The following is a 22,839-nucleotide window of genomic DNA, read 5'->3' as shown; positions in this document are numbered from 1 at the left end:
CTCACCCAGCTCGTCGGTGAGCAGCGTCTTGCCCTGGATGGAGTTCCGGCAGTGGCCCATCTGTCGGCTGCTGTTGCCCAGGTTGAAGCGCACCTTCCAGGGGATGCGACGCTCCGTGTCCCTCACCTCCAAGAGGACGCGGTCCCGTATGGTTCGCTCCTCCTGTATGCGCGCGCACACGCACACACAAAGTGGACTCGTTTTAACACTTGTTGCTCTGGAATCGGACATCGAATGGGTGGACAGTTGTAGTGTCTGCTGTAAACTTTGAAACCCCAGCTGTTTTTCAATTTACTATTCAGAAGTACAAGGGTTGGCTTATTTTTACACTTGCATGCTGATGCTACACCTGTTTCAACGTGCTGGTGAGGAAGTAGATGAGCGACAGCCCGAAGACGATTCCCAGCACCCAACGCTTCCTCAGGAGCCGCCGGAGCACCATCATGGCTTGACTTGGTCAACAAACATCCGACCTCTTCTTCTTAAATTGTGCACGCTTTTGTGCCCAAGCTCGTTAGCTCCCGACACACACGCGCACAATAGTGAAAAATGTACAAAGAGAAAGCGTTCTGGATCATCTACAATTAACCCATTTGCCATGGAAAAGTAACTTGATCAAATGTGATTTAAAAAAGGGAAAAAAAGCAAGCAACAGTTACCGTTTACACGCTGGTCTCTTTTGTTAGCTTGATAGAATAATTTAGCATGAACAGCATTAGCAAACAGGCTAGGGGTCATCGGGGCACCGTAACCTGGTAAAATATAACAAGTTGCGAGGCGTGAAAATGACTAAATCTAACGCAGTACACACAAACAAAAAGTAATCATTTTCTCTCGTAACCTGCGGTCATGTTTAATCCACCGGTTTTAGCAAAACAAGCCGACGACATAACACGGAAGCGGCGTAAACGTGATCGAAATGCGATTGGTCAATGGGTGACAACGTAATGACGTTGACGCGGACGTTCGGTCACGTCATTGCGACTGGTGGAAACGACAAACTATCTGCAATGTAATTTCGCCAAGCCAAAAGAATGACAGATATCCGCAACGGCATTTCGCCGAGGACGAATGACGTCACTTTTGCCATTCATGTGTACAGGGTTATGTCATGACAGATATCCACTGGTGAGTTACAAATATCGGAAAGGGGAATGTACAGATCTGGAACTCCATTTGGAGATGTACACGATATGGAGGCGACATTTTTTTTCAATTAGATATACTGTAATTAAATGTTAGGTACAGTAACATTCCAAAATCTTCAAAAAAAAATAGAGGAACGGGGAATTTCCATACTAGGAACAATTCAAAAACCAAATCAGTAATTGAAGCAAGTCTTATTGCATTCTTGGTGTTAATAAATAGAAGAGAATTAGTACAAGATTTCAACTCATTTTTCCAATGAGCAATATTTGATTTTGTTTTCAAGAAACGTCATAAATGGCGAGCAAATGGAAGCTGCGAAAGCACAAACGTCAAATGCGATTGGTCGATAAGCGTCGAGGTGAGACGTAATCCCGGAAGTCGTTGGCTAAAAATAACTTGCTGCAAGCGAGCATCTTCGTATGTAACAAGCTATCTTGCGTGAATTAAAAATGAACTTCACCGGAGGAGGAGGACTTACTCATTACATCAAGGTAAATTGCACAGTAAACATTATGTTGTCGAATGTTGAAAAAGAGCTGAACATGTACAATTTGGGCCTGTGTTTTGTCATCCTTAGGGCGGCTTCGTGTGTTGACGAGCACCGTGCCATGCAGAGGAGACACAGTAGCAACACGGATGGCATGTCCTCAGAAAGGTGAGCGAACGAACGAACCAGAACCACGAATATGTTTTGGACGCTACTCTACTCTGGACACCAAATAAGAACACAGAGCTGCGCTTTAGATTGGCATTTTTGATTAAATTTTGGTTTTATCCATTTCGGGGCGGCCATTTTCCACTTTCTGTCGACTGGAAATGACATCACAGTTTCTCAGGGTTCGACTTGTGAGCTCCACAAGGCCAAGGTTAAAACCCCCCCCAAAACAAAACCAAAAAAACAGGAGAGCCCTTGGTTGTTTCCTTGACCTCTGAGAAACTGTGATGTCATTTTCAGTGGACACTACAGCAAGTGGCAAAATGGCCGTGACTAAAAACCGGTGGACCTTGCTTCTTATTTCAAATTCCACAAACACAATATTCATCAGGATGCTGTGTTTAGACTAATTGGGGTGCATAAAACATATTATCGTAACGAAAATTTGACTCTCTTTTAAATGTTTCAGTATTTTGAGCATGAAAATTCGGACCTTGAGGGCCGGAGTCCTGTAGGTTATGGAGGGTTCTCTCTTCCACAAGCTGATTCCAATCAACAGGATCATTATCAGGCTTAAGGTGCATTCGAGGATGGTCGGAAGTCGGATATACCAGAGTTGTTTTTTCCCAGTTCTAACCTGAAAGCATTCACGGCGAAAGTAAACAACCAAAATGGGGGATAGTGGTAAATTGTTTTTGATTTTGGTTCTTAAACTCATTTTAACCTCCACCAAACTTACCTTCTCACAATTTTGCTTAATTTATAGGTTTTTATCTTATTCCATGAGCATTTTTCCATACAGTTTAGTAGTTCACCGTATAAAATAGGTGTCAAACTGTAGTCCTCGAGGGCCGCCGTCCTGCAGGTTTTGGAGGTTTCCCACTTTCAACACAGATCATTCACATTTAAGCTCATCAGCAAGCTCTGCAGGAGCCTGATAATTGTACTGATCATTGAATCAGGTGCGTGGAGTAGAGAAACCTCGAAAACATGCAGGACTCTGGCCCTCGAGGACCGGATCTTGACACATGTGCCGTATAATTTCATGCAGGGAGATAGCGGTATGGGGTATATGCCACGGAAGAGGCGGGACTGTTTTTTGCCCAACAGTTTGTTTCCGGTTCGGTTTGCGACGTGTGGGCTGTGTCAAAAATACTTGTGCTTCCGACTTTGTGCCTCTGGGTTGCGCGTTCGCAACCTGCACCGGAAATAAACTGATGTGCAAAATCACGTCCCGCCTCTTCCGTGGCATATACCCCATACTGTTACGTACACGTTGCGTTACGTGAAATTATGTCAAATATTTAATAATTCACGGTCTATGGTCACCATTGTAGAGTGATGTCACCTGTAGTTCGTCGGTGAAGTCGGGGTCCTTTTTTTTAAACCCGATTTTGCAAGTGAAATTTCCTAGTTCAAGGAGGCGTTTCCGTACATACTTCCTGGTTTGAACTCGGAAAAGTCTGACTTCCGACCATCCTCGAATGCAGCATTATGCCGAGCTTGTTGATGAGCTGATCTTATATCAGCTGTGTTGGAGAAAGGAAACATCCAAAACCTGCAGGATTCCGGTCCTCGAGAACCGATTTTGCCCACCATTGGTTTTGGGTTTCAAAGCAATGTCAAAGTTCTAAGTTCGGAAAGAACAAATTATTCAATCTAGTCTACCACTATAGCTTAATGCTAATGTGCAATATGAAATGCTAGAGACTGGGTAATGGACCTTAGCGTCAATGTTTTGGTCATTATAAACTAGAGGTGGGAATCTTGGGGCACCTCACGATTCGATTGCGATTACGATTCAGAGGCTACGATTCGATTATAAAACGATTATTGATTTCCCCCCAGGCAGCAGAAAAAAAAAAAAGTATTTTGGTGCTTCTAATGTTTCGTACATTAGTTACAAAAATAGTACAAAAGTCCTCTCAGGCCTAAATAAACTACTATTTCAGTATCAAGTTAACAGTTCAAAACAGTAAATAAAATACTCAAGTCCTCATTCTGTAACAACAGCTTTTAAGTATATTCAGTCTTCAACAGAATAAAACATAGCATTGAGCAAAAATATATTATTTTTATCCACTCAAAAGTGCACTGAGATATAAATGAAAGACAATGTGAACTACTACTTCAATACAAATGCCAAAAAAAAAAAAAAAAGTGCTTTCCTGCTTTTTAAGTTGTGTAAAGATGAACATGTAAACATTAAAGTTTCTCAGAGGTACAAAAAAAAAAAACCTCAAGTGCTTTTCTGCTTTTTAACTTGTGAAAACATGAACGTGTAAACATTAAAGGGATCGTTCGGCTTTTTTAACATGAATCTCAATTTGATCCTCACCTCCCGTGTGTGCGATCAGCACTGACTTCTTTCTAACAGCGTTCGGTGACACGCGTTCATGTTCGACGTTGGACGAGAGGAAAATAGTCCAGCAAGCTGGCTGGGGTCTCGGAAATAAAGCCTTTTTCTTCTAAAAACTATTTGTTTTCAAAAGCGTGATACATTTCCACCACAATACTCTTTTCTGAATAAAGTCAGACGCCATTACCGCCAGCCACTACTTTTCTGTTCGTTCGTTCGTATCACTGCGCGGCGCCCTGTAGAACGCTAACCGACGCACTGCAGCCAGTTAGCTGATACTTCCGCCTGAAGTTGTTTGCCTTTTCGGAGCAGGTCTGATCTGACGAAGAGGTGGGTTGGTCAGCTCAGCCATGCTTGTTGTTGTTTTGAATGTCGAGGCGTGAGTTGTGGATGTGTACTCTCGGTCCGTCCCATTAAGCGTCCCGAAGACCGCGCGCGCTACTACGTTTCAGTTCCGCGTACTTTCCGCTCCGGTCCACTTTTAGTTTCGGTTCCCTTGGCATATTTATATAATCGGAATTTGGACTTTTGTGAATCGTTCTCGATTGTTCCACGGCCGAATCGTGAATAATCTAAGAATCGGAAATTTTGCACACCTCTATTATAAACCTTGATGCAATGGTCACAACCTTGGTTTCAGTGACCATGTACAGAAAAAAAATACCTAGTGTTATTTATAGTTGCCTGTAGAACAATGGTGTCCAAACTTAAGCCCGGGGGCCACTTACGGCCCGTCGTCCATTTTTCAGTGGCCCGCGACATATGCTAAAAATGGCATTTGACTCAGTTCAAATAAAATAAACAAAACAAAAATGTTTGGAGATGGTCAAAGTAAGAAGGGAGGGTATCGAAAAACAGGTGCCATTAAAGGTTATTTTAGTTAGCTAAAACTAATGAAAAAACTAAAACTAAAATTCGGAAAAAAATATTATCGAAAAAAAAACAAAAAACGAAAATGCTTTTTAAAAAAACGAAAACTAACTGAAACTACATTTTATGTTTACTAAAACTAACTATAATTATAGCAAACATGTCCTTCGTTTTAGTGTTTGGTAATTAATTTAATGCATGAGCCTTTGTGGATGATTTTAAATGTGATTTGAAGTACATTTATTTCGATATTAACCAGAATAAAGACATTTGAAAGTGTGTCACACAGAAGTGATGTCATCTACTCCCATGGTGTTTTTTAAAAACTTGCGCGCAAGTAATACAGACTACAAAAAAAAAAAACACCTAATACTGAAACTAACAAACTAATCTAAAACTAAATATATTTTTAAAGAACTAAACTAATAAAAATTAACAGAACCACCCTGAAAACTAAGAAAAACTAACTAAAATGAAAAATTCCCAAACTATAATAACCGTACTGCCATATGACAAATAAATTGGCTTATAAACTGTAGCATTTTTCTAAATATGCAAAAGCACAAATAAACTTGTTGTACAATTTTTAGGACTAAACAAAATTTCTCTTCATAACATTGTGGCCCTTGCGTCCTTCTGATTTTCTGTATGTGGCCTTCAAATGAAAAAGTTTGGACACCCCTGCTGTAGAATATAAAAAGAAGACCCCCCCCCCCAAAAAAAAACAAAACAAAACAAAAAAATCACTTATGAATCTGCAAAATAATGGGGGAACGCCATAGTTCCCGAACGTGACATTGGATTTTGTCGTTTAGGAGCCGTAGCCAAACTCTGGGAGCCGAGAGCAGTCTGGACGAAGGCGCCGTGTTCGAGTGCCTGAAAGGCGAGTCGCCCGCGTCGCCCCAGCAGATCTTTTCAGGCCTGGTGGGTGTCCCGTCGGCCGCCGTCTCGTCCGCCCAGTTCCAGGCGGCCAGCTTGGCGCTGGGCACGCCCCCGGGGGACGTCTTTGTCCAGATGACGGCCTCGTCCCGGGAAGAAGGCTGCCCGCGCCGACCCGAGGGCGGGGCCTTCGCACCTCGCCCGCCCCACCACCATCACCACCACCCTCAACACCCTCAGCACCATTTTCACCACCAGCCGCTGCAGCACAGGGCCTCCTCTCTCCTCCAGCAGGCGGCAGCGGCGGCGGCCGGCTCGGAGAGGCACCACCACGGTCCTCGGGAAGAGGCGGGCCCGGACGAGCCGTCCGCGCCGGCGCCGGCCCTCTCGGAGCTGAAGGCGGTGGTCACGTGGCTGCAGAGGGGCTTCCCGTTTATACTCATCCTGCTGGCCAAAGTCTGCTTCCAGCATAAGCTTGGTAACTGCGTGAATCCTCTTAAAAACGTGTTTTCAAATAAAATTTCAAAATCTAAATTATTATTATTTTTTTCAAAGAACACATCACCATAAAAAATAAAAGTGCAAATATCTCTGGCATCTTATTCCCTGAATTTTATTTTAAGTATGAAAATAAAAACATACCGTGTGCAACGCCATTACCCTAGTCACGTGACCGTGATGACGTATCCCGTGTGTAAACAGCTGCCGTCGTTCACTTCAATGGGAGCTTGCTGATGTAATGGGTAAGAAATCCCAATTGACCTTAGCATACATTAACCACGCCTGCATGACCTAGTAAACCAATCAAGACGCATGACGTCTGCATGACCTAGTAAACCAATCAAGACGCAAGATGTCATGTCTGTGCCGGCACGTGCGTTTTGCTGCGGACAAACAAAAGTGATCTGGCTCCCGGTAGTGCATTGCGTGATTGTTCAAAGCCAAGAAAAAAAAATCTATAAAATTGTTAAACGCTGAAGTCACGGCTTGTGTAAGAGTGATAGCCGTTATCCCGATCGACTAATGGGCGTCCTGCTGTAGTCACGGCTTGTGTAAGGGAGACACTGTCCGGTTTATTCCCTTCCCTAAACCCTCAAACAACTACAGTGATACCTCGGCTGACGAACGCTTAAGCTCACGAACTTTTCGCCTCACGAACATTAAATTCGCGAGCATATAGTCTCTGCTGACGAACTAGTTTTCGGCGGACGAACCAAACCACGCGGTCCAACAGCACCACGGTGGCGGCCACAAGAAGCTGACGCACGCTTACGGCGTCCCAGTTCGTCACCCCCTTTCTTTTAGTGCGGACGCGGTTTGTGTTTGATAGACATTTTGGACCATATTGAGTGTACTTTTGCTATTATGGGACTGAAAAAGACCCCACCACAGGCTAGTGTTAAGCCTAATGCTGCGTTCTCACCAAAAGCGAGGGACGGCGGCGCGTTTGCATTGTAGTCAATGGAGTTCGCGCCACTAAAAAAAGCGAAAGTGCTATCACGTACCTCAAAAAAGGAGAAAATAGTGCCATGGCAGTTTCGTCCCAGGAAAGAGGTGAAAGTAGTTGGCGGTGCTCACTTTTTGTTGATTCGCTAAAGTGCTCCACTTCCTTGTTCACCAAGGGACACACCTCCTCCGCTCCAGTGAGCACGAAAGTGCGAATGAACGGCAACCGTTCCATAAACACTCTACGCGGTGAAACGCTCGCGAATGAAGTAAGTCTACCATTGCTACCATCCTTAAGAACTACCATCACAAAGGTAAATAAAACGACTTTATTATACAGTACAGTTTATTTCTTTAATTACAATACAATAGCACATTTATTATACATAAAATAAGGTATATTTTTGTGTAGTTTTAAGGCTTATTTAGTAGAAAACTATGTTTTATAGGGACCTGGGAACGGATTATTCTCATATTAATGGTTTCTTATGGGAAATAAATGTTCGGAAGACAAACTTTTCGCCTTACACACACATTCTGGGAACCAATTATGTTCGTGTGCTGAGGTATCACTGTACGAAAAATGTCTGTGCTGGATCAAACTTTATGGAGGACCACACACATGACCAGTGGAATGCCTCCAAAATGATCAAAAACTACTACGTATGTCTGCGCGAAGGTAATGTTCTCCCTTGTTTTTCGCCAAAGGCTAACGATAGCTCTGGGTAGCTAACCGGCCACACTAATGTTTGTTGACTTACTATTTACTATAAATACCAACAAAACATTGAAACTACGAGGTAATATAAATTCATTTTTACACTGCTTGACGGGAACCATGTCCAAAAACTTCGGTTTTGCCGACAGCCGGTCGAAGTGAGTGAGGCGACTCGGTCTGTTCCTTAGATCTTCAGCAGCAGACGATACGTATTTCCTTTTGTTTTTGGGTAAAATTGCATGGCAAGGGAGTTAAAATACCGTTCACTGAAAATTTTAAAGCCCCCTTTGCTTGCTTCGAAGAGAAATATCGGCGTCCTGAAAATACCTGAGCGAGAAATCACAAGGAAGATCTGACAACTTAGCCATTGCAGCACATGCTGTTTAGCTAATCTTGCCCGAACAATGTCGGAGGGAACAGGCTCTGATTGATGGAGTGGAACCGTCACTTGCCTTCGGTGCCAGTTGGAGTGGGTTCGCTTCCATGCCTGGGAGACCATGTTGGTTTATGTGCAAGTTTGTTGGAATGAGTGGGAAAAAAATGTTGGGGGGAGCCGCCTGTCTCATAATGTGGGTGGGGAGGGGCTCTCTCCGCAAGTTACAGTTACTCCCACAGTCCCACTTGAAGATTGGTTAGCATCGCAGCACACTAGCACAGTTGTAGCTTAAGACTTGTGATTTTTAAATGACAATTTGTGTTTAGTGAAGTCTAAAACTATTTCATTCTGTCTTTCAAATTAATCCTTAACTGCTCTCAGCGAGTATTGGGTAGCATGTTAGCACACTAGCCTCCGTTAGCATGCTTGTTAGCACACACCTGTCTCAGAAAAGAAAGTACCGTATGCTTCCAACGTTAGATTAACCGTGCTATTCCTGTGAAACACGCTTTTAAATGAGAATTTGTTTAGTCTAAAACTATTTCCATTATGTCTTTCAAATTAATCCTTCACTGCACTCAGCTAGCATTGGGTAGCATGTTAGCACGCTAGCCTCCGTTAGCATGCTTGTTAGCACACTTGTCTTAGGAAAGAAAGTACCGTATGCTTAAGTTCCAACGTTAGATTACCGTGCTATTTCTGTGAAACACGTTTTCAGATGTTTATTATTATTATTATTATTATTATTATTATTATAGGGAGGCCAAAATGTGTTATTTGTTTCTATTTCACATCTTCCACTCCACTTCCATCAACACTGCTCCCAGCTACAATTTTTAGCCTGCTAGCACACTAGCCTCTGCACTCAGGGTGATTGCAAGCACACACTTCCCTCTCTTTCCAGCATTAGCTCGGTCGTGGCGCTTATTCGTTGTTAAACGAGTGTTTTCATGTCTTCTACTGCTGCGGTTGACATTTTGTATGTTGTGCCGCTGCAGGTATTGCGGTTTGCGTGGGGATGGCCAGCACCTTCACTTACGCCAACGCCACCTTCAAGCATCAGGTGTCACTGCGGGTAAGATAAATGTTTTTCTCAGGGTCTTAAAGTGTAAAATGTACAAGTCCAATTATTGGCTACATAGAATTTTTGTTAGTCTTTATCAGTGGATCTACATGATATTTCATTAATTGTGTTACTAACATTGACTTGAGTAGCCCAATACTTTCTAGTGATGCATCAAGTTAAATTTCCGGTTGTAGGGTAACGATTAGTGATGGGAACCTCTGGGTATCTCACGATACAATATGCAATACAAGGCTCACGATAACGATCTTACAATATGATGATACTGCGATTATCGATATATTGGTCAGGTTATATAATCTATAATAAAACTAATCAAGACATGGAAAGATGTTGTTGTTTTTTCCAATAAGAAAAAAAACGTTTCTTTTTGTACACAATATTAAAACTGGTGTCTTCTTTATAGTATTTTTTTTTTTTAACAAATACAAATGTCTTCTTAACAGAAAACCTTCTGTGAACACTATTGTCATGCAACATGTCACGTAGTCATTTGTTTCATTTTATAGACTATTGTACTACTATATTAAATCCAATTAAATCAATATTCCACAGAAATTGTGTGCTTCCAAAAAGTCAAAACATAATATATGTTTTAAAACTTTAAAATTGAAGATATAATACACATTGTTCATAGAAACATATGCAAAACTGAGTCAGTTGCTGGAACAAATAAACACGTCAAAGTCAGCTGAAGAGTCTTCTTCGCTTGAAGACTTGCGTCCATTTCCACGCCACTCTTATGAGGTACTCCCCCTAGTGGCCCTCCAAGTAATTGCTCAATAAGTCATGAACAACGGAGCTGTTATAGCGGCTGTATATTAACTACAAATATCGATACTTGGCGTAGGCGTATTGCTAATCGATCGGGAGACAAAGTATCACGATTTATCACAATATCGAGATAACGTCACACTCGTAGTGTTGATTACGACTCATGCCGGAATTAGCACATTATAGACATGGACAAGGTTGATTTTGGACATCATTTTGTAGCGCGACAGGAAATGCTAACTTCGGTAGCGCGCTTGCGTGCGTTTCAGGAGGGGCGTTCGCCGCTGGTGGCCTTGTGGATCGCGCTCTTCCTTTCTGGCAACGTGGCATATATTTACTACGCCTTCAGCCAAGAGGAGCTGTACAACAGGTAGCGAATGTCAGCCGGCGTGGCCTTTTTAGCTGCCATTTTTTTCATTCGGCTCATCTTTTTCTGTTCGTATTACGTCAGCCATCTTGTGTGTTGTTTCTTTTTAGCAGAGCCCTCGTCTGGTTTTTGTCCTGTGAGTATTTTATGTTTTGCTCACGTTTATTATTTGACTCATCACGAGCTTGTTCCCTGTCACCCTCGCACACGCGGAGCTCAGCATAACAAAACAAAACATATTTTTTCTTTCTTTTTTTTTTCAGCCTCCTGTTTTCCAAGCCTAATCTGGACGGTTTTGACTTCTTCGACCTGATGTGGGCGGTGGGCATCACCGACTTTGTCCTCAAGTTCGTCACCATCGGACTTAAATGCTTGGTCCTCTTTCTACCCGGCATCCTCTTGGCTTTCAAGTCCAGGGTGAGAGTTCACCTTGATGTTTTTCATTTTTGACAAAATACGCAAAGGATAATGAATGACAGAAAACTTTCCATCCTTAAAATATTTCAAGCATTATGGGATGTAACCTCTGTATCGGCCCAGTTTTTCTTCCTTACTTCTGGTGTCGAAAATAGATTTTCCAATGAGTTGCTATTGTCACACAAAACAAATTTCTCTAAATGTTGATTGAGTAGAGTAATAAGAATGCCAGTAGGAGCGCCCAGGGTCAATTTGAAACGATGCTTGTTCAATTATTCGAAAGAGTCGGAAGTGAAAACATGTCAATGACCCTATTATTTACAGTATCTCGTGATTAAATCTGTTACTAACAAAAAGAGAAAGACTGATATGTTTTTTTTCAGGGCCGATACCGATTATTAGTAGTCAAGGAGGCCGATAACCGATATTTGAAGCCGACATTCATTTTCAATAATAAGGGGGGGGGGCAATAGGCCAATAGGCGTCAATTAGTTTTTTTAAATACAAATGGCAATCTTAAATCTGTTATGTCTTAAAGCATGTTTATTGAACGTTTTTTCTGACTTTTTAAAATGTAGAAGTTTTTTTTTTTTAATTGTAGACAATTGACATCCTCCAACAAAACGTTCAAGTAGTTCCCAAGGATATCAGTAGGTCTTAAAAAGTTAAATGGAAACTCAAGTAAGTAAATGCCATAGCTCTCTATAGTTTTCTACAGTAAATATTTTTTTCCCAAAATTTAAAAATACTTCACATTTATTTAATGTCAAACAAAAACAAATGGTTCAGAAGGTTCTCAGGGTTAGTAGCATCTCTTATAAAGTTAACTGAAAAGCTAAATAAATAGCTCCCTGAGATTAAAACGGTTTTAGATTTACCTTATATCGGCCGTCACATTTAAAAAAAAAAAAGGAAAAAAAAAAGTTGATACCGATATTCATCAAAATGCCCAATATTGGTGCCGGTCTATCTCTATACTAACAATTTCATTCAATATCTTTGTTTGAGCTCTCATTGATCATGACTCGCTGAGCATAATACAGTTGTTTTTCATTAAATAATAATAATTTTAAAAATCATGTGAAAGAAACATTTTCCATTGGATTTATTGCTTACACTTGATAAACCAAGCAGAAAAGTCATGCTGAAAAACAATTTTAACTTAAAAAAAAAAAAAGAAGAAGAAAAAATGTTTCAAAATGGTGTGATTTGTAATAAGGAGAGCTAAAAATGCAGTGGGTCTCATTTGCCTGTAAACATTTCTGGCGTCCTGAAGAAACAAACATACCGTCATAACGTCTATTTCCTGTCTGCACTTACTTGCACAATTTCAGCATGAAGCTGAGCGAGCTTCGATATATTAAACACTTCAACTTGTGTCCCTAAACAACAGGAAGCGTGGGGGTGTGTGATGCAGTTTCCACTTTGCTAAATAATGATTGTAGATGGTGACAGTCAAAGTGATTCATGTGAAAGATTGCTACATGCCTTGAATGACATCTCCCGCCAATACCGTTTCCTCTGTTGTGGTTTGTGAGTGGAACATAGGTGGGAGTTACTTTTTGTTGAGATCATCAGGGAAAGAGTAATTAATTTTTGTTATTTATGATTCTTTTTATTGTTGTAAAGCCCCCCCAAATATATAACAGTGGCACGTACAGTAACTCAGCTTTATTTATTAAAATATGATTTAGTAGCCAACTGTATTTTAATTCATTTACGCGAATCGGAGTAATATAGCCTATTTTGTAAATAGTGCTCCCTTGTTTGCTGCTGGGGTTCGGTTCCAATAAATACCCGCAATAAATGAAATCTAAAAAGTAGTTATTAGCTTTATGTTTTACATTTATTCTAAATGTTTCAAGGCTCTTAAAAGCCCTCACCACACACTTTATACACTTTTCTCATTGAGGCGTTTACATTTTCTTACATTTCTCTCAGTCAAACAGTCTCAACGTTTAAACCTTCATAAATTTTATAAAATAGGTACATTACTTAAAAAAAAATACATGCAAAATTGCACTTAAAAAAAAAATCCACGACAGATCGAGACTGTGAAAACTGAACCGCGTTATAGCGAAGGGAACACTGTACCTCAAAATATTAAGAAGGACATATTTTTTTGTACGCTATTCACGTCACCGTTGCCTGACGATGGCAATGTTGCAAGGTGGCTCCCGTCCAAACTGATTAGTTAATATCAAATGTATAATATTTTTAGGTAATAATTTTTTTTCTTTTGTTTTGCTTTCTCTAATGGAAACTTCTCCTCCTTTCTGGAGAACTCCTTCCTGCAGCTGCTGTGAATAATTGATGGATCAAGGGTATTCCTTGGTGTGGTCTGCCAGTATGTCTGTGGGTACGATTATTATTTTTTGTATTGTGGATATTTTAGTTCAGCACTTTGAGTTGCAATTGAATGTATGAAAGGTGCTATATTAATAAAGTTTAATTCGTTTCGATTTGATTCGCGTGAATTGCCCAATTTCTAACTCAAAGAGCCTGAATTACTAAGATCCTGGAAATGTGGCGCTAAATTGCGTGTGAACTTGAACAGATTGCTGCTCAGATTTGGTGCAATAGACGTAAAAGAGTGCGTACAGTCCGACTTACATGATGGTTTCACATTTTAGATAGCTCCGATAATTTTTTTGTTTTGTTTGTTTTTTAGTTTTTCAATCGTTGGAAAGTTGGGAGAGTGCCACATGAACAAAAATGATGGCATTGGAATTGTTTGTGGAGGAGGGAAAAACAAACATTATAGAAAAGAAATTGGTTGCTCCGATTTATTTTTGGTTATGTGAGCCAAATCGATGGGTCTGCTTTGTTTTGTTTTGTTTTGAGGTGATATGGCATGACTGCCTCTAAGTCATCATTCATAAACTCCAAAATTGCTGAATAGACCAAATGTCGACTTCATTTCCATTTCTGGCAGTTAAAAAATAAGCAGAAAATATGATTTTTGTCTGCACCTCCTCGTCTTAAATGGTAACCTGAGAAGGCCCACAAAAAAAAGTCTCAAGTAGCCGCAAGTCCAAAATGACAAATGATACAATTTTATGGTCTTATTTTTATTATTTAGGATCGAACCGTAACCGCTCCGTGTTGTTTATGGCTGACACATTGCTGTCTTGTGAAAGACTTCAAAAGAAGTGTGAGTCACTCTGCAACAATTTTAGAACTCGATTATTCACTGATTCTAGAAGTTTTGCTGACTCTTTTCTTGTCTTTCTGCAAAAACAACTCTTGGAATCTGAGCTGATGGAAAGTTTTGGGCTTCGCACCAAAAACGGCTGACTTCCTGTGTCTCTTTCCTGAGACTTTTTTTTATTTTTATTTTATTTTTATTTTATTTTATTTTATTTTATTTTATTTTATTTTATTTTATTTTATTTTATTTTATTTTATTTTATTTTATTTTATTTTATTTTCCCCCTGGGTTAAACCTGCCCACCATATTTCTATGGAGGACCAAAACTGCCACAATTCAAAATAAATAAATAACTAAATAAATAAATTGACTAAACGTGAAAATAAAAAATGGATATAAAAAATGTATAATTTGAAAATTATATAAAAAAATATATAAATATAAATGGAAATGAGCAAAAAAATAAATAAATACATTTGTATTTCATTTTTGAATTATATATTTTTTTATATCCGTTTTTATTTTCACTTTTAGTCATTTATTTTTTTCGCCATTTATTTATTTAGTCATTTATTTATTTTCCAAAGAAATAAATAACTAACTAAATACATAAATGACTAAAAGTGAAAATAAAAAAACGGATATAAAAAAAATCATTCAAAATTAAATACAAATGTGTTTATCGATTTATATATATATTTTTTTTGCTCTTTTTATTTCCGTTTATTTTTTTTATATATATAATTTTCGAATTGTATTTTTTTATATTCATATTTATTTTCACTTTTAGTCATTTATTTATTTAGTCATTTATTTATTTTGAATTTTGGCAGTTTTGGCCCTCCTTATATTTCATGTTGCTGAATGAATCCTATGGTTAAGTAACGACCTCATGAATTTATTTTGAGTTATTAGCGTCTTGAGTTGTGTGTCAGTTTTCAGTGTTCATGATCATGCCCTGCCCACACTCAATGGAGGTCACTCCAAATCTTTGCAATTTAATCGCTAGATAGTTGTCGTGGCAGTGTAGCAGGGTTATCATAATTTTGGAATTTTCATTTTAGTTAGTTTTTATTTAGTTTTGAGTTAATGAGTTAGTTTTAATTGGTTTTCAGGATGGTTCTGTTCTTTATTAGTTTTAGTTATTTAATAAATGCTTAGGTAGTTTCAGTATTTTGATTGATTGGGTTTTATTGAACATATAACATATATTCTTAATGTATTTATTTATTTCACATCTATTTTCTGGCTCAGGAATTTCTTTAGCTAATTTACTACCAACATTAATAAAATAATCATTGAATTCATTAATAATAGCAGTTATTTTATCAATAAGAATACTTTAATCCTTTATAAAATATTCTGGATGATTTAAAAAAAAAAACGTAATTTATTATGTTGTTTAATATTCTCCATGTTCCCTGTGTATTAGTTTTAAAAAATGTGTATTAATTTTGCGCAATATTAAAAAACAAAAACAAAAACACAAAAAAAAACAAATTTAAATGCATTTTGTTAGTTTTAATTAGTTTTCATGGTGGTCCTGTTAGTTTTTATTAGTTTTAGTTATTTAACTCATTGACTGCCAGCCCAGTAAAAATTTAGTTTTGATGTTAATAGTCGTCAATGGCAGTGAATGAGTTAATTACCAAAGACGAAAACGAAGGAAATTTTTTCCATTATTAGTTTGTTAGTTTTGTAAACATTTTGTATAGTTTGTGAGTTTTTGTTTTATAGACAGCATTTTTATTTTGTTAACGAAATAGTTTTTTGAATTTTAGTTTTTTTTTGTTTTTTTTGTGAGTTTTAATTAACTAAAATAAACTTGCCGTGTAGATATGTGGCTCAAATTTGTTGACAATTTGTCTTTGGGGCTGAATTTGAAACTGGCGGTGCAGCAATATGAAAAGAACCTCAAACTGAAGTTTTGTATCCAATTAAAGCTTTAAAAAAATAAAAATAAATCAGCAGCACATTAAGTTTGTGTCTTGGCAAGCGTCCAAATCTTCCATTTGAAAATTTTGGCATAGGCGTGATGGCCCCGGTGGGACCCTGGGCTGCAGGGACAATAAGGAAGATGAATGAAACCGCTAGCGGAGGTCTTCCTTCTTCCCCGACCAACCAGGCTGCTAACACCTCTGCCCACGTCCATCCGTCTTTGTCAGAAAGTCATTAAGTGATTCCCAAAACTGGGATTTGTGAGCTGCACAAAAATAATTTGAAATAAGTGACTTGCTCCTCATATGAGAAAGTGCGTCCCCTAAATGTGAGGACTGGCCCACCAATTAAAACAAAACAAACCACAACAAAAAACACTTACTGGTACTTTCCATCCATCCATTTGCTTGACCGCTTATTCCACACAAGGGTCGCGGGGGGTGCTGGATCCTATCTCAGCTGGCTTTGGGCAGTAGGCGGGGGACACCCTGGACTGGTTGCCAACCAATCGCAGGGCACACGGAGACGAACAACCATCCACACTCACAAGCACACCTAGGGACAATTTGGGGCGCCCAATTAACCTGCCATGCATGTCTTTGGAATGTTGGAGGAGACCCACGCAGACACGGGGAGAACATGCAAACTCCACCCAGGAAGGCCAGATCCTGGACTTGAACCCGAGTCCTCAGTACTGGGGGGCGGACGTGCTAACCAGTCATCCACCCAAATATAGTTACAAGTATAGTTATATTTAAATAATTAAATAAATAAAGGGAATCTTCCAGAGTGGAAGTTGTAATATTGCGAGAATATTTGTATTTTAGAAATGCCCTTGTTAACGCATTCAAACCCAGCAGCCATTTTCACAGAAGCAATCCCCTTCACACCCGGTTGTTTTACTGGATTTTGACAGATTTTGCAAGACCCACAGAATATTGCGTTCTTTTTTTTTTTTTTTTTTTTCTTTCTTTTTTTTAAGAGCTCAGAATTGTTCATTCGGTAGTCTTACCGATTCAACGTCTTATCATCATTGCTCTTTTTTTTTTTTTTTTTTTTTGTGTGTGTGTGTGTGTGTGTGTGTGTGTGTGTGTGCGTGCGTGTGCGTTTGCGTGCGTGCGTGCGTTTGCGTGCGTGCGTTTGCGTGCGTGCGTTTGCGTGCGTGCGTGCGCGTGCAAATACGTATAAATTTATACTCATTAATTCACCTAAAGCCTTATAAATATCCCATTACCCTTCGCCTTAACCAGGTACTTCAGAATCTTGCCAGAGTCGTGAAGTTTAAATGGTCAGGAGACCAGAGAAAAGGTCAGAAAAAAAATAGAGAAAAGAAAGATAAATCAAAGTGAAATCCAGCACCGACCAAACACTTCCTGCCTTCCCCATGGTTACAAAATCAAAGTCTTACGCCAACCACGGAAGCTTCTAAATTCCAGCAAATTTAGCGAGATCTCAAGAGACCAGAGGAAAAACTAAAGAGAGGAAGGAGGGAAGGATCGATAAGGCAGAGTGAGATCCATAGAAGCCAGTACATCCAATCCATCAAAGTGAAATCCAGCACCAACAAAACCCCTCCTGCGTGGTTACAAAACCAGAGTCTTATGCCAACCCCAGAAGCCTCAAACTTCCAATAAATTGAGATCTCAAGTGACCAGAGGAAAAACTAAAAAGAGGAAGGAGGGAAGGATAGATAAAGCAAAGTGAGATCCACAGACACCAGCACCCACTGATTCAAGGGGCTGTGGGAGGGAGAGGCAAATTCTGTTTGAGTTTCAGTAGATGCTGGTGCGACGGATCTGGCATGCATAAGGACCACCACCAAAGAAAGAAAGCCGTCAACCGCGGTCCAGCAAAGCGAGAAAGAATGTTAAAATTGAAAGTGTTTCCAATTTCTTTCTTAAAGGGAAGATTCAAAACAACACTTGTATCATCAAACTACTTGCGTCAGTACTTTTTCTCTGCAAAGATAAAAATAACAAAAGACGCTTGTAAATCGTTATTGTAATCTCACTTCATTCAAATTGTGACTAATTTCTTTCCTAATGTCTTCTTGCAACCGTCTAAATTGATGTGGATTCATTTACAATATTTCATAAACACAAGAAAACAAGGATGTGATGTGCATTTTTGTGCTTTATCTTTATTTTTATTTTTTATTTTTTTTGCTGCAGGGCAAATTCTACCTGCTGATCGAGGAGCTGAGCCAGCTGTTTCGCGCGCTGGTTCCCATCCAGCTGTGGTACAAGTACATCATGGGAGAAGAGCCCTCAGCCAGCTACTTCCTGGGAGCCGCGCTCATTATCATCTACAGTGTCTGCAAGGTGCTTTTTGTTTGAGCCAGCAAAAAAAAAAGAAAAAAAAAAAAGAACCCAGCATTCTTAGGATGATGCCAAATCTTATTCACTCGGGGTTCTAAATTGGGAAGAAGAGGCCATTCACGCACACACCCTTGAGTCATAATTCTCTCGCACAACTTCTGCAGGAAGGATTTCCCCAGAAAGGAGAAGTTTCCATTAGCGGCAGTTTAAAAAACAAAAAACAAAAAAAGTATTGAAGGGTTGACTTTGACATTGGTGATTATTCTGGTGAAAAGTTACGCACACGCTATACCGATTAGCAGTAATACAATGCCAAGTCTCATGTTGAGTCAAAACAGAAATAATAAAAAGGTGTTTTTATTTTTTTATTTTTTTTATAATTATTATTTTTTTAATTGTTATACAGCACAGTATATATTTTCTGTCTCCGGACTGCAAAGTCGTGGAGCGACGGGAGGGACACCGTTGGAAAGGTCTCGTCGAGACAAATCCGCATATGCCCGTATGTTCCCAGTCGGACGTAGGGTTTGAGAAATACAGCCACGCAAAGACCAAAAAATAAATACACCAAAAAGCACATGCTGTAAAATATACGCAAAACAGCAAGGCCACGAAAGATGAACCCCGCAAATAAACGAGGGAACACTGTATAATGTAAATAATGTGAATTATTTAATATGATGTCAATATGGCACATAAAAAGTGAATGGAACATTTAAATATGGTGTCAGTATGATTCACGAAAGGTTCAAAGAGTCGACGTTGTCCGTAGCCGAAACAAAAATGTAAGCGTTTGACTCGCCTCGCAGCATTCCTGAGTTGTGATTCTTCACAACGTGCGGTCACTTTATGGCCAGTGAATAACACAAATATGATGAAATATCATCAGCTCTTTTTTTCCACTGTTTCTTTTAATACACGGTGAGGCGCTCATTCATCGGAATGTGTGGGGAGGACGATGGTCCGAGCGAACATGAAAGCGATGCGGTCGGTGGGGGGTGTTTACAGTATGTTGTTGCAGTTTCTCTTACCTGTCACGGGTGTGATGAGAGCAGCTGGGCCAAAGTTGACACACCAATGAGTGTTCCGGAAAAGACAACTCAGCAGGTGACTTTGATCTGAGTGGCCATGCTGCGTGAGGAAGTGCTGCATTCCGTCGGCCCGCATGCTTCTCAAAACACTTGCACAAGCAGCAGCGCCTTCTCCGATAAATAGCAATTAGGGACAAGTCCTATTCAACATGTCCGTTGTGGGAAGAAACATGAATCATGTCCAAGTCTCATTTTCAAAGTAGAAAACTAGCACTTTTTTTTTTTTTTTTTTAAATTGTGCATGCCACTTTTTGATTACAAATATGTTTTGGTTTGGTTTTATTGGTTTTCAACATATAAACACATTACAAGTGTATAAAAAAAACCCAAGTTGAAGTAAAATACAAATTAAAATGATGAAAGGGAAAAAAATGTCAACAATAAATTCCATAATTTACATGGTCAAGGTGTAGGAGTGCACGTATAGTCCTACTCCCTATTATTTCTATCATATTTATGTAGTTGGTTGGTGTTGTGTTTCATGTTAGCATTCTATTATGGGAAGATATTGCATGGGTTCGAAAGTTTTAATTGTTATTAAATGAAATAAAATCTCAATTTTTCCTTTTGTATTTTGAAACTTTACAGAGGAATTGACCCTCACTTCATTTACTTTGTTTTGGAAAAACACTCATAAGGGGAAAGTGCGTGTCATTTTGTTATGTATGGCTAATCACAACACATTCTCCACTTTTCAATCGAAACTGTCATTTTATGATGACGACCTCAACATGCTTGAAATAAGTCAGTCCACTTACTCAACTGCATGCCGTCTTTCTTCTTGTCGTCATCTGTATGTTGACTGCAGTCGCTGGACATCTGCAGCCGAGCGTCGGCCCTACGCAAGGCGCTGGTCCTGCTCTGTCGCTCTCAGGTGAGACTTGTGATCTTGTACGTACCCTCCTTTCAATTCAAAAGGAAACTTTATCCAGGAAATGGCCATGGATAACTTTTCCATCATGTCAAGAAATTGGTCTTGAAAAATCTTATCCAATTTACCTGACAGTCACTTTTTATCTCGCGCACCCACATTTGAGGTAAACATATTTTTAGAAAATAATCCTATTTAATTGTTTTTTGTGAATAATATAATACTTGAGGTGCAAAAAAATATATTTTACAGGATGGCCATTACACTTTTAATCTTGTGGACCCACTTTTGTGTAAAAAATGGACTATATGCTGAATTTTAATTTTATTTTATGAAAGAAAAATCCCAATTGGGGTGAAAAACAGTGACAGTCACTTTTATTGTCGCGCACCTCTTTTGAATCAAAGTACAATTTGATTCATGAAATGTGTTTTTATTTTATTTTAAGAAATATAAATGGATGTTTTTATTTTTTTTTGTACCTGGCAACCATTACACTTTACACTCTCTTTTGAGAGAAAAATAATAATACAAATTATTTTAATGAGGAAAGAGCTCCTACTCATCCTTTGTGTTACAGGAAGAGATCGCACTTGTAATTAAAAACAAACAAACAAACAAAAAAACAATGTACAGGTAAATATGGATTTCCTTTTTTTTTTTTTTTTTTGGTAGTACTTGCACCTGATAGTCGCACACCCACTTTTAAGCTAAAAATCACATTTAATTGTGATCATAACTATTTAATTTTCTTGTGAAACAAACTCCCCCTTCCTGTGAAAACAAATATCATTGTAATTTATTTTTATTTTTTATTTCAAATGGCCATAACACCTTTAATATAATTATTTTTCTGTTGATTTTAGGCCACTTCTGGGTCACTTCCTTTTGAAATCGGGTCACTTTCTGTTGAAATCAGGTCACTTCCAGGTCACTTCTTGTTGAAATCAGATCACTTCCTGTTCAGGTCGGAGCATTTCCTGGAAACTAACAGAACCGCCCTGAAAACTAATTAAAACTAACTAAAATGAAAAATTCCAAAACTATAATAACCCTAACAAAAACAAACAAACAAAAAAAAATCACACTGGACGTGAAACACCAAAATACATTTTCAATTATGACAGCAGTTAACGTTCACCTTTGACCCTTTTTGATGGCGAGAACGTTCCCGTTGAATGTTACTACAGAGTTACGGCGTGCGTGCCGGCAGCCAGCAGTGCAGCGAGGCCGGCGATGTCTGCGCTATTTGCCAGGCGGATTTCCGCGAGCCTGTCGCTCTCCTGTGTCAGGTACAATCGGACACTGAGCCTCTTGATTTATTTTTCCGCTAAATCATGACGACACTTTTTTTTTTTTTCCCCCCCCTCCTGTCCAGCATGTTTTCTGCGAGGAGTGTCTGAGCTCCTGGTTGGACCGCGAGAGGGCGTGCCCTCTGTGTCGCGCCACCGTCGTGGAGACCCTGCGATGCTGGAAGGACGGCACCACCTCTGCTCACTTCCAAATCTACTAAACCCGCTTGGTGATTATGCACTCCTTAACTCATTCACTTCCAGCTATTTTTGCTGAAGGAATCCACTTTGCTCTATTTTACTGGATTTGGACTGATTTTGCAAGGTCCACAATATATTCTGTTCTATCGCTATAAAAACATGGAACCTACCAAAAGAAAGATTAGAGTATCTTCTTACATTAGGAAAGCATTAGAATATAGCTAAGTTTCATCATTATTCACAAACCTGTTGAAAACACTGGCAAAAAGAGGTTGTTGCAACATGGCCCTGGCTGATCTCTTATACTCTGCTGCCACCTGCTGGCCATTTTGGTAATTACTACCATTTTTTTCCACCCTTTCTCTGCAGTTGCGAGGCTGTATCAAAGCCTTCCGTATGATCTAGCACAAAAAACGTATAAATATGTCTTTGGTACACTTAAAACATTTAAAATAGAACGTATTTATACGTTTTTGGGAGCAAATGAGTTAATATATAAAAAAACCTTAACTGTTAACAGAATAATGGTGTAAAAGTTAGGGTGCCGTTCATTTCACCAACGAAGCACTTATTTGGATGCACGTGTAAGGTTGCCATGGTAACATCTAGTCAGAAATTTGGGAGAACGAAAACGGCAACATTAGGAGAATAAAGTCGAAATATTACGAGGAGGGGGGGAGAAAGTGCCATTACACCGCACATTAATCTTAAATGCACAAAAAGACATCATAATGAGACTAAAGTGCAACTTGAAGTTCACTCATTTGCTCCCAAAAACTTATAAATATGTTCTATTTTAAATATTACTGTGCTCCCAAAGACGTATTTATATGTTTTGTTTTTTGTTTTGTTTTTATGCTAGAGCATACTGAAGGCTTTGATG

At 39.2% G+C, this 22,839-nt stretch overlaps 2 protein-coding genes across 3 annotated transcripts in view; one reads left to right on the top strand and one right to left on the bottom strand.

The window, feature by feature from the left end:
- spring1 (SREBF pathway regulator in golgi 1) overlaps positions 1-992 on the bottom strand; it is a 6,454-nt gene extending 5,462 nt beyond the window's left edge. The window contains exons 1-4 of one of the 2 annotated variants that reach the window (XM_077522145.1): positions 842-990; positions 660-752; positions 350-452; positions 6-162 (exon numbers count right to left, since the gene is read on the bottom strand). In XM_077522145.1, the coding sequence (XP_077378271.1) occupies positions 6-162; positions 350-445 (253 nt within the window). In that variant the 5' untranslated portion in view covers positions 446-452; positions 660-752; positions 842-990. Of the gene's footprint in view, positions 1-5; positions 163-349; positions 453-659 lie in introns of both variants that reach the window. The other variant, XM_077522144.1, reaches the window with a different exon arrangement.
- rnft2 (ring finger protein, transmembrane 2) lies at positions 290-22,839 on the top strand. Its single transcript, XM_077522143.1, has 11 exons — positions 290-1,128; positions 1,433-1,640; positions 1,727-1,804; positions 5,849-6,390; positions 9,451-9,527; positions 10,580-10,680; positions 10,941-11,094; positions 18,355-18,504; positions 20,401-20,466; positions 21,654-21,755; positions 21,842-22,839. Exons 3-11 carry the CDS (start codon positions 1,758-1,760, stop codon positions 21,974-21,976), a joined length of 1,374 nt encoding a protein of 457 aa, XP_077378269.1. The 5' UTR covers positions 290-1,128; positions 1,433-1,640; positions 1,727-1,757; the 3' UTR covers positions 21,977-22,839.

The sequence above is a fragment of the Festucalex cinctus genome, chromosome 5 (genome assembly GCF_051991245.1).
Source record: "Festucalex cinctus isolate MCC-2025b chromosome 5, RoL_Fcin_1.0, whole genome shotgun sequence".
NCBI classification, from domain to species: Eukaryota; Metazoa; Chordata; class Actinopteri; order Syngnathiformes; family Syngnathidae; genus Festucalex; species Festucalex cinctus.
This window is presented reverse-complemented; position numbering and strand designations above follow the sequence as displayed.

Excerpts from the sequence above, each read along its gene's own strand:
- rnft2 (XM_077522143.1), top strand. The coding sequence starts at position 1,758 with ATGCAGAGGAGACACAGTAGCAACACGGATGGCATGTCCTCAGAAAG. Across the intron at positions 6,391-9,450 it reads CTGCTTCCAGCATAAGCTTG|GTATTGCGGTTTGCGTGGGG; the intron begins GTAACTGCGTGA and ends GTGCCGCTGCAG. Across the intron at positions 20,467-21,653 it reads TCCTGCTCTGTCGCTCTCAG|AGTTACGGCGTGCGTGCCGG; the intron begins GTGAGACTTGTG and ends ATGTTACTACAG.